The 11,442-nt window shown below is 30.1% G+C and overlaps 3 protein-coding genes across 4 annotated transcripts; 1 reads left to right on the top strand and 2 right to left on the bottom strand.

Annotated features, from left to right (window-relative positions):
• Window positions 1-279: 279 nt before the first annotated feature.
• Window positions 280-2,777, top strand: LOC119685796 (collagen alpha chain CG42342-like). Of its 2 annotated transcripts, none has more exons than XM_038100178.1 (4): window positions 280-363; window positions 437-490; window positions 729-926; window positions 2,128-2,777. In XM_038100178.1, the coding sequence occupies exons 1-4, from the start codon at window positions 358-360 to the stop codon at window positions 2,188-2,190; spliced, it is 321 nt and encodes a 106-aa protein (XP_037956106.1). In that variant the 5' UTR covers window positions 280-357; the 3' UTR covers window positions 2,191-2,777. The 2 variants fall into 2 exon arrangements, with proteins under 2 accessions (XP_037956106.1, XP_037956105.1); XM_038100177.1 differs by lacking the exon at window positions 2,128-2,777 and adding an exon at window positions 1,163-1,403.
• A 2,192-nt stretch (window positions 2,778-4,969) lies between these two features.
• On the bottom strand, window positions 4,970-5,853 carry LOC119682695 (putative peptidyl-tRNA hydrolase PTRHD1). Its single transcript, XM_038096188.1, has 2 exons — window positions 5,439-5,853; window positions 4,970-5,377 (listed from the first exon to the last, which is right to left on the bottom strand). The coding sequence occupies exons 1-2, from the start codon at window positions 5,622-5,624 to the stop codon at window positions 5,204-5,206; spliced, it is 360 nt and encodes a 119-aa protein (XP_037952116.1). The 5' UTR covers window positions 5,625-5,853; the 3' UTR covers window positions 4,970-5,203.
• A 3,892-nt stretch (window positions 5,854-9,745) lies between these two features.
• On the bottom strand, window positions 9,746-10,772 carry LOC119685278 (calexcitin-2-like). The gene is made up of 2 exons (XM_038099518.1): window positions 10,533-10,772; window positions 9,746-10,453 (listed from the first exon to the last, which is right to left on the bottom strand). The coding sequence occupies exons 1-2, from the start codon at window positions 10,719-10,721 to the stop codon at window positions 10,343-10,345; spliced, it is 300 nt and encodes a 99-aa protein (XP_037955446.1). The 5' UTR covers window positions 10,722-10,772; the 3' UTR covers window positions 9,746-10,342.
• Window positions 10,773-11,442: the final 670 nt, after the last annotated feature.

Genomic DNA, 11,442 nt, shown 5'->3' with positions numbered 1-11,442 from the left:
TCATTCTTGACTCATACTTTTATTTTGTTGCTTATACAATTTTTATTCTATACAAATAATTGTTAATGAAGAAAAAAAATATTTTTAATTTAATTAAGAAATTTTATATAATTTTAAATTCTAATGATTTTTATACATATGATTTAATTATGTGTGTTATAATTTGCATGATTTTGCTTGGGTTATTAATATTAATTATATTTATTAATTTTTTTAAATGAACCATTTAATATCTTTATGAATTAAATTTAATTAATTATTGATTCATTTTCATTTTTAATTTACTTAAAATTTTTGATTTCATTTTTTTCTTTTTTTAATTTTCGTATACATTAGGGTCCTCCTGGCTTAGACGGCATGAAGGTGTGTAAATGTGATGTGATGTAAATGTGATTGAGAACAGAAACACGATTAACGTTTTAAATTTTTTTAATAGGGCGCACAAGGTGAAACAGGACAAAAAGGAGAACGTGGAGATCCTGGTCTGCCGGTAAGTAGCATAATATGGTGAAATGAACCGGGAAGATTACTTCTATAAATCTCTTTACACTGCATGCTATGAAAAATTGCCACACTGTGGGTTTTTAAAATCACTATTTAGATAAAATTATACATTGTTTCTTACACTTTCCCTTCACTTTGTATCAGCTGCCACTAACTCTAAAAACACTTTTTAAATGTTTATGTCTTTGTGTATGTATTTGCACTACAATTTAATTTATGTTAAGGGTACCGATGGCATACCCGGTCAAGAAGGTCCACGCGGTGAAAAAGGTTCACGTGGCGATCCTGGACCACCCGGTAAACGTGGACGCAAAGGTGATCGCGGCGATAAGGGAGAACAAGGTGTGCCCGGTCTGGATGCACCATGTCCACTGGGTTCTGATGGATTGCCATTGCCCGGTTGCGGTTGGCGACCACCCAAGGTTAGCATGTTTATTAGTTTAGCTTAGGTAGAAATTCTAAATTCAATTTCATTTGGTGTTGGTTGTATTATTAACAAAATTTAAAGTCGTTGTAAAAAAATTGCATGTTGAAATTTAATAATGAGAAAAGAGTTAACACTTTTTTATATAACAAAAAGAAAAGAAAATACAAAAAAAAAGATAAAGAAAAATATCTACACATTAACGCTTATGCACACTAATCTAAATTTCTATAGGAGCCCGTAATATCGACACCCGTACACAAAGACTATTTGCCCGATGTAACGGCACCGGAAAGCAATACCAGTGACTATGAGCACGAAGAAGAGGATGAAGCAGAAACAGAGGCTGAAGATGAATACGACGAGTATCAAGAAAATTTACATAATTCCGATTAAACAGAAAAGAATATTGTAGACCACCAAAAATTACAGAAAATTATTGTTGAAAAAGTTGCAGTTGAAAAAGAAAAAAGAAAAAAATTGAAAAAAAATTGAAAAAAAATTTAATAAGAAAGTAAATAAAAAAGGGTTCAAATTACAAGAAGAAAAGGGCCATTTAATACGTAACACAAGCTGCTTAACACAAACATGCGAAAGCGGAGTGGAAGAGGGAGATACTCGTACCGTACCACCTTTCCCAAATGAATTAACTACAGGGTATAACAATGGGATAACAGACAGAACAAGAAGCCAACTGCAATTACAATAACAAATACTCATTATCACTGATTATCATTAAGCTGAACTTGACAATTGTAAATTTATTTTAATTCATAAAAAAAAACGTTAACAAAATACATTGGAAAAACATTTATGAAGTGAAAAAATACGCTTTAATACATTTCATGTTGGCAATTAACAAATTCGAGTTACTTTTCTCAATTTTTACACACTAATTCTCGTAATAAGTATTTAAATAACATTCAAGTAATTTAAAAAGTAGTAGAAAAAGTAGTAAACTTAAATCACGCACAGCAAAACAGCACACAAGCTCTTTGCGCGCACTAACAAACTCTCAACACGGGCATTAAAGGGTTAACAGGCTGTAAACTGTGAACAGTTAACTATAGACTGTAGACTGTAGCGCAAGTAACAAGTAATTTTGCTAATTAATTTTACTCATGCTTTTAATGCTTTTAAATTTAATTTTCCATTGTAAACATAAACATTAACAACAGAAAAAATAAACTATTTTACAGGACAATTTAAAAGAATGGCTAAAGGGCGAGTTCAATGCATTACAAAAACCTACAAAAAACTGAAATTCCACTCCACACGAAGCGGACATAACAGCACATCCCCGACGACTGCTACTCTCCCACCAAAAAACAGCTTTAACGGTGCCAACAAATTATTTAACATTAAATCGAATAGCAAACGATTATTGTACAATACTAATTATATTTTAATTATCTTAGTTGCGCTAATGTTTTAGAATTCACAAAAAATTACAATTATTCGCTAGGCTCTATTAAAGGGAGAAATTAATATAAAATTATTATGCATTAAATTTAGTTAAAATATGTAAGCAATCACTTTATTTTCCACACGCATACACGTATATATGTGTATGTAAATGTTTACCTTTAACTACGTGTTAACAAATACGGTTTCTCCTGCCACAATTCCTACCTCACCCAACACATGTTTTTTATATGGACGATAAAAGTGTCAAAAATTTCATCAAACAACCCGAATTCGCTGTTTCTGTTGTTTTTCGGCGTTGAAGGCATTAAATCACTGACGCTGATGTTGACGTCGATGTTGACGTTGGCGTTGACGTCGGCATAATACAAGCAAAGTTGATTATAACTCGATTTTTGCTAATTTTCATTTTTTTTTTACACTACAAAAACGCACAATTTCTGCTTTATTCGCTTAGTAAATCAATTTTCCATACAAAAAAAAACAACAACAAACAGCAAGAAGCACTTTAATATTCATAAATAAAAACGCGAAACTGCATAAATTTGGCTTATAAATCAATAAATCAATTATTTTCATCAAAGCAATTTGAAATTATTTTCGCGTTCAGTTTTTTTGCTATTTTATATTTAAAATTAACAACAACAACAAAAACGTAGCAAAAATTATTCCGGAACAAACGAAAATGTAATGTTTATTCTGAACGATTTGTATTTGTGTAATAAAAATTATGTTTATTTAATAGTTAATAAGTTTTAAAGTATTTTTTTATAAATAAAAAGTTATTGTATTTAATAAAGTTTAATACAAAAGCAACAAACAAACGAAAACAAAGTAAAACCAAAAAAGATTTTTAATTTTTTTTTTAAGTTTGAATTATGAATTTATAATTATGTAGGTATGTATAAAATTATAATAATAAATTGCAAATCAATTATTTCCATACCACCACTACATCCCGCTTATTTTCACTTCTAAGCTATTATATTATTCTTCAAATTATAGTTAAACAATACCAATTATTCCTTGTAAATAGTGGTCAAATGTTAAAAACCTCTGCTCTCATCTGGTATATAGGTTTTTCGAACACAAACAAACATGCATACGATGTAGTCCATATAGGTATGGTTGGTATAGTCCATTTAGGAAGTAGCGAGCGGCCCTTGGTCGTTGAAATTGACAATTGGCTCCGGACCGTATACCCAACCGCACCTAGAACGTGAACTAACAGTTCTTTACACAGATGGAGCTTCCTCTTCGAGACCACTGTTATACAGCAACAGAATTCTCAACAGGGAAGAGAGACACGTTCCTTGTACAGCGATAACTGCCACACACCAATTGAGATCTAGATACATTCATGTGTTTATTAACAATTACTTGTCACGTATAAATGCGTCAATTCCCATTGAATGCGAAAGTAACAGCTCTAGACTCCATCAGTTTTCATGTCCTAATACAAACACCAATTTGAATTCTAAAGTGACTACGTTTTTTCGTTTTATCTGCTGAATAAATCCCCACGGCAATAACAACAACAACCATAGCTGATCTTTTTTTTATTCGCTATTTATTATTTTATTATTAATGAACAACAGATATTTAACCTTTCGAAAGTGATATCAGAATATCTCTCCTCGTCAGTGGCGTCGCTAGGCGTCAGCGATGTCGGCGACCACCGACGGCCTCGCGCCCGCAGGTGCCTCGCAAAAAGTTACCGACTGTAGATTCTAAGCACTTAATAAATATTTTGAACAATTTGGTTTGATAATGGCATTAACCATATTCAAAGTATTCCCGAATGTTTATATAGTAATCAGATTATGTTCACAGTTCCAGTCAGTATAGCTTCGACGGAAAGAAAGAAGCAAAGTTAAAATTGTTTAAGACGTTTTAGAAAAGTATGATGATCCAAGAGAGACTATCTCCATGGGATATTCTATAAATTGAAGCAAAAATAGCAGCTGGCGCAAATTATGATATAATTTAAAAAAAAAATTGAGAGGCAAAAGATAGGAAAATTTATTTATTTTAATTTGTGTTTATTTTAATTTGATTAGCAATAAAACTTTCAATCATGCTTTGTCGCATTAGTGAATGTAACTTATTTATTTTTACAACTGGGTTATAAAGGGGGCCTTGCAATTCTGATGTCGCCGACGTGCAGAGTTGGTCTAGCTCCGCCACTGCTCCTCGTTGAAAAATTCCTAATATAAGACAGAGGCATGAACTCTCCATACAGTATATTTCTACATTTCCAGTTTAAATGTGGACATAATTACTTTAGTTTCTATAGTATGTGATACCTTAACTGGAAGTAAGGTCAAATACTTTTATACCAAATAGAACCAAAATGTTACCCATATGTAAGCCATATGTATACGGAATCGGTCAAGAAAATATGTTAACGCACAGCACAATAATCATAACCTGGATAGAGAGGAACAATTGTTCTTATAAGTGAAGGTCATAATCTATTGCCTGACCAAAAAATCTTACATTATTTCATAATATTCATATTTTCGGAAGATACAATGGCTATAATATTTTGAGAACATCATACAATATGAAACATTTCACTAGGAATAGTTGAATTATATATAAAAAACCAAGAAGTAACGTAAAAACGATTTATGATTTGCATTATAAGGGTTTATACTACAATCAGGACGCAGTATATAGTAATATAAATATATAAATAAGATGTTGAATATGCTTTAGCCACGGCAGCAGTTTAACACCATATATTAACCAGAGATGTTCGCTAGTAGTTGTGATCAATATTTGAGGAATTTCCTAACCGTTGTTTCTCATCATTTTTTTATTAAAAAAATTACTTTAAAATCAATTTTATTCTTTCAGAAGTTTTAAATGCTTTACATATTTATGCACATTATCCTTGACATACGGTTTAATTGCTATACATGTTGGAATATTTTCCGGCTGTTCAATCCACATTTTATGCTTTACGTTATTCTCCTTAAGTTTATCTGCTAATTTAACTAGTGCGCCTTCATCTTTAGCCTAAGTAAAGAGAAAAAGTTTGTGGAAAAATTATTGGACTGCGCACCATAATTGCACTAACCTCTAGAACAACTTTATGCATGTTATCCATGTCTTTTAAATAAGAAACTGTTTCTTCATCATCTGAGTTGAGATTTATCACAGCAGTTGCAGCGTGGCAGCATTGAGCAATTACAGCACCTATAGGCCAATTTAGAGCAGTTCGTAAGTCACTGCGCACAATTATATACTGTACTATTGTTGACATTTTGTTATAATAAAATCTTTTTTTTTTAATCAAAATTTATTAAATATCCATTTAATAAATATATAAACACTAAAAGAGTGACTGCCGCTTTTGTTTACTACCTCGCGTAGCAATTTTGTGCGATGTTTGCGAATTGTCAAAAACAGCTGTTTTGTTTCGTTGATTTCTTGCGTTCATCACTATTGCGAATGGGCATTCTACATTCAGAGCTTTTATGGAATAAGAAAAAGTTTGAATTTCAGTGAGCTTTTTAAAATTTTCAATTTAATATTTATTAACATTCTTTCATTAATTTTTGAAAAATTTCCTAAATATTTATATTGATTTCACTTATCCACTCATATCCACACATCTGTAACGAAATTGTATTAAAATGAATATCTTAAATTAAAACTCCGTATATTATATAGAAACAGACTCTTCTAAGTAAATAAGATATATAATTTTTAAAACAGCTATTTTATTTTGTTCATATATAGTTAGTATTTTCTAAGTAAATTAAAAATAACCATGAATTTCATATTGTGTAAGTTATTATAGAAACTACATAACTAGTTTAGCTAATATATGTGTATGTATTCTTATGCATATAGAAATTTTATAAGTAGTTATATAAAACTATCAAAAAGACTTAATGTATTATACGTTTCGCTCTTATTCTCAGAGTATATATATGAACTATAACAGTAAAGTTAATAACAATCACTTACTTTAAATTAAATTAAATTTTAGACTAAGTTTACCATTATTTTGGATACTGTCAAATATTTATAGTTAATGAGTTTAATATAAAATAAATTATTTTAAATTGATTTAATTAAAAAGTAAGTAAGTCCAATAGATCTTTGTACACTCAGATTATAGAAGCTTTTTTCAATTGCGGTTTAGACTGTGCTTAACTTGTGAAGCATATTATTGTCGTGACTAGAGTAAGGATTAATACATTAATTAATAGCCACCTTTAAGTATTATATTTGAAATGAAATTTCTAATTAAATCTTGACATAATATTTACTACAGTATCTGCAGTTAAATATTAATCATTTATTTTGTGATGGTATAAAGGTTTTGTTTAAAACAATCCGTTTAGTTTTTGTATTTAAATAAGAAACTAAGTACACCTTCTGATAAGTAATCTTATCTCTGACTTTAATAATGTAAATAATAATGAATTATGAAAATAAATACATATTCTTTAATTATACAATAAAGAAAACAATAATTTAATATTATTTAAATTTAATAAAAATTTAATGCCTATGATTATATATTTCTGGCCATCACTGTAAAATAAACGAATTTTTTATTGTACTTTTAAATAAATAAAGTAATGAGCATTGATTAATTTATTCTATTAAAAATATATTAAGCGTATATTAAATTTAAATTAAATTAATTTAAAAAATAAGAGAAATTACCACTCGAACACCTTCCATAATAAATTTAATTTAATTTGCATTTTTTTTTATATCAACAGAAAATCTCATTAAAAATTCATATGCAAATTTCGTCCAGCCTCTTTCATATACCAGCGTCCGTCTCGTCCCATATTTCTATGCCCGCCCGTATCAATCAATTGCCTTTCAGTTGCTCACACATTCTACATTTGAATTCAACATATTTTGTCAATGCACGTATCTCACTAATCCCACTCCTTGCTGCCCTTTACACTAAGCCGAAGGACAAAACTAAAAAAGGTGCTGTCGCTGCCACTGCCACTGCCATAGCCACAGCCAATACAAAAGCAACAAATGCAAAAACAAAAACAAACACAAACATACATTTAAACAATTACTTGTGCTTTGTCAATGAGATTTGTCTATGAAATTTGAATTGCGTTCAACGTCCACAATCAACAATTCAATGTAATCCTTGAGCTCTTGAGCTGAGTTGAGCTGAGCTGAGGTGTTTCTTTTTTTTTCTTCAATTTTTAAATCCAATTTGTAATTCCAATTTTAATTTTAAATACTAAATAAGGATTTGCAAAAGCACAAGCATGATGTGTGCATTAAATTGCAGACGAGGTTACTACGGTCCAAGAAGACAATGGAAAGAAATTGAAGGATAACTGATTGCAGTTTGTAGTTTGCTAACAAGTAGACCAAAGGACACACAATTAAATTTAAATTAATTCATTTTTTTATGTGTACAAGGCTGTTATACCTTATTTTGTCTTACCGTACAATATGTAATTACAATTAATTTCTTTTTATTTATTAATTAAATATATTTTTAAGGATAAGGTAGAAGTGACTACTATCAGGAACTAAAATCAAATTTTCTTGAAAAAGGATTGTGTTGTGTGGTTTAGTGGATGAATGCATTTTAGTAATTTTATACATAAAAAATGTCAATTAAAGAAAAATACAGTTCAAGGCAATATTGTCACAATTTTTGTTTTATGCATTCATAAAAGTATGAACTTTAGTGCTAGAGGACTTAGTGGTGATTAAGTAACAAGAAGATGATCTCTTCCCAATATCATTTCCATTATTATATTGAGACTAGTTGTGTCAGTGCACTTGAGCGCTTTTACTCTCTATTAACTGCGAGGTTTCTTTATAACCCCTATCTATGTCTTGACTGTATTATTGTTAATCATTTCATCAGACTAAGTAGTAACTGAGCTCAGGTCTGCATACCTCTCCGAGGAGTCTGTAACCATTCTGAGAGTCGATTACGCGGTGTTGGTAAGGCTGTCAGTTTTCGTAAATAATTTCAGGGTTCTATCATTTCTAATTATCGCTTTGATAATATAGACTTATATTCCTATTTGCATATAGATTTTTTTTGTAAATTATAACACACTAATTCGTGTAATAAAATGACTTCAAAGCTTCTTTCTATTCTTCCTTCATTCACCTACGCGGTCCCAATATACGTTTTGTATGACCATTATACGTTGGAATTCCCACACAATTTTGAGAGAAAACTCCTTTTTCACTGTGTTAACTAGACAGTCGAGTCCCTTACTCTACCGCTTGGGTTAAAAGACTGGATGAGTAGCTGTTGTCTTATGTTCGCAGATATCTAACTTGTCGCCGTTATCTCCCTTCTGGTATTCTACCAGAATACCATCAAAGAACTTCTCACTTAGCTTCTACAAGCTCTTTTCCACTACCAAGCATCCCCACTTATTTGCTCTCTTTTTTAATAAAAAGTATTTTTCTTCTTTCTCATTCTTGTTGATTAAACGCGAATATAGCCACCCATTTCATAAGGTATATAAAAAATTTGAAAATCGAAAATACAAAGTTCGTTTTTTTCCATTCATGATTGCTCGAATGTGATTCAGCCAGATTTCATTTCAGATCAGATGTGTAGGGTTTTTTCAAGTCATTCCTAAGAAGTGGTTTTAGTGGGTTCAACTCACACACTATGGCTGTCGATGCTTTCCACCAACGACTATAATAAGAATAATAATTAAGATATTCCGATCCATTTATTAAAGTTTATGTAGCGATATTTCTAAATGCTGGTGCAATTTAGGGAGTTATACCCTATAGAAATGCTTGGGTGCTATGAAATATGTTCCAAAACAGCTATTTTCTTCTCGTTAAATTCGTTGTTTACATGTATCTAAGTACTACAGATATGAAATAAAAATGGTAAATAGACTCTAGGCACGAATAATATATTATGGACTTGAATTTATTTATGTTTTGCTTACTATTATTATCATCAAAGACCAGGCAGCACTGCGACGTAATTAGATCTATTTTCTTACTACAATACTATAGTAAGAATAAGAGTAGAATAAAAATAAAAAAGAATAAGAATATAGTAAGAATAGAATAATGTACTATACAGAATAAAAAACGATTAACTCTAAAACAAACCTAATCTTCATTGAATCATTTATATATATTATATGGACATATAACATATATAATATTGATTTGATCTATTTTAACACATAACCTCAAAATAGATTTTCTTTTTAATACTTTTGTACTAATCTCTTCAACACCTATTTCCATAACTCCCAACACAGATAGAGATTATACAAGTCACGCAAATTCATTTTTATAGTATAATTATTTTTATGTACTATAATTATAATTATAACGTCACTCTCTTCTGAAGTTAAGTTTCAGTTTAGACAAATTAAAACAAATCTATTTTTTTTTTTGGTAATTTAATTAAAATTTATATTTTATCTACACACAAACATTATAATCGATTTAAAACATTTCTATATATTATTTTATTTTTAACATTTAATAAATACACATTACACTTTGTTTTTGCTATTTTAGAGATAAAGTTTTTTCTGGTATATCCGAGGAATATCCAATTTTGATTTTAATTTTTAACATCAAGAAAATTATAAGTATTTTATTTATATCATTTTTAAATACTTTTAATATTAATAATTGATATTCTAAAATTCATCGACGGAGTAACTACAAAAAATACATTTCTTTTGTTTTAGTATTGCATATTTTTCTCAGTGTACTTGAAAGATTCGTTTTATAGACAAATTTAATTGAGAAAATTTTATTAAAATTTAAATAAATTTATATTAACTAATCTATTTTAATTTGATTCTTTATATCAAAAATTAATTGAATTAATTTCATTAAAACACATTGCCGAGTAATGCTGTGTAATCTAAAGGACTTTGGCGCTTTGCTTTTCCTGAATTTCATTCCTTAAGAAATTTTTTTTAGTCAAATTTAGTCGAAAAAATAAATTATAACAAAAAGTTAAGATCGTTAAAATGAGGTTTTGCCAAAAATAAAGTTTCCTGGAGCATTGACATCCTCTGATGAAAAATATTCCTTCCAGAGTGCAGCAAATTGTTCACGAGTAACTTCGGCTTTTCCCTTTTAAAAAAAATAAAAATGTTTGTTTAGAACGAATGGTGAGTTTCAAAAATTAGATAGATCTAAGAAAATTACATACTTGTGACATTTTATTGAATGCCTCTTCACATTCTTTCTTCTCCAAACCATAACTGGAACAGACTAAAGCAAATTCTTGTGCATCAATGCTGCCATCAGTGGATGCATCTTCCAGATCAAACATGAAATTCATGTATTTGGTCTGCCATTCCAGCACAGTACTAGGATCCTTCGCATAAGCATCCCACATATTACACCATTCATCGACTGAAACCTGTTAAGCAATGGAGTATCCAATTAGTATTTCAATAATTTACCAAATGATAGCTTGAAGCGACTTTTAAAGGTCCTACCCTAAATGTCTGAAAACAATTTGCGGCTATAAATTCTCTGCAAATACTTCGGCATAATTTTCACTCCTCAAAACTTTTATTATCCCCACCACAAAAACTATTAGCAGAATTTATGAGAACACCGCAATTGGTCTATTAAACGTTCAGTTTGGAGGCTTCATAATTTATGAACCCGAAGTGAAAGTTCAGGGCTTTATTTCGAACCATTAAAGAACATTAAAATTTTGTACATACAATTTTTCCATTTTTCCATTTTGCCTGGTCAAACTGTGGTAACTAAAGATATAAATTATGAAAATTTTGTTGGCACGATTTGGCAGCCAATATTTTTACCAGCTAAACAATAAAATCGAGCGTCAGGACAAGCAAGGCAAGGACCAAACCCAAGTACAAGAGGGTCAGCGTGTAATGTGGCCGGTAAGGTGAATTCTCAGCCAATTTATGCAGAAAAAACGCCCAAACTTTCTCAAATAAGCGCAGCAGGAGTTAACTGTGTCGATGTTGTTGATGTGGGCTAATAAAATAATTATGTCCCTACAAAAAAACAATCACGAAAATAATAATAAAAAGATGCTTCCCTTCAGTACACGATAAATACCCATTGAAGACTTTGTGAGC

Source organism: Teleopsis dalmanni, chromosome 2 (assembly GCF_002237135.1).
Source record: "Teleopsis dalmanni isolate 2A chromosome 2, ASM223713v2, whole genome shotgun sequence".
Taxonomy (NCBI): Eukaryota; Metazoa; Arthropoda; class Insecta; order Diptera; family Diopsidae; genus Teleopsis; species Teleopsis dalmanni.
This window is presented reverse-complemented; position numbering and strand designations above follow the sequence as displayed.

Coding starts and splice junctions, on each gene's coding strand:
- LOC119682695 (XM_038096188.1), bottom strand. CDS start 5,624: ATGTCAACAATAGTACAGTATATAATTGTGCGCAGTGACTTACGAACT. Junction 5,378..5,438: donor TGCATAAAGTTGTTCTAGAG/GTTAGTGCAATT, acceptor CTCTTTACTTAG/GCTAAAGATGAAGGCGCACT.
- LOC119685278 (XM_038099518.1), bottom strand. CDS start 10,721: ATGTGGGATGCTTATGCGAAGGATCCTAGTACTGTGCTGGAATGGCAG. Junction 10,454..10,532: donor CATTCAATAAAATGTCACAA/GTATGTAATTTT, acceptor TTTTTTTAAAAG/GGAAAAGCCGAAGTTACTCG.
- LOC119685796 (XM_038100177.1), top strand. Junction 491..728: donor GTGGAGATCCTGGTCTGCCG/GTAAGTAGCATA, acceptor ATTTATGTTAAG/GGTACCGATGGCATACCCGG. Junction 927..1,162: donor GCGGTTGGCGACCACCCAAG/GTTAGCATGTTT, acceptor AAATTTCTATAG/GAGCCCGTAATATCGACACC.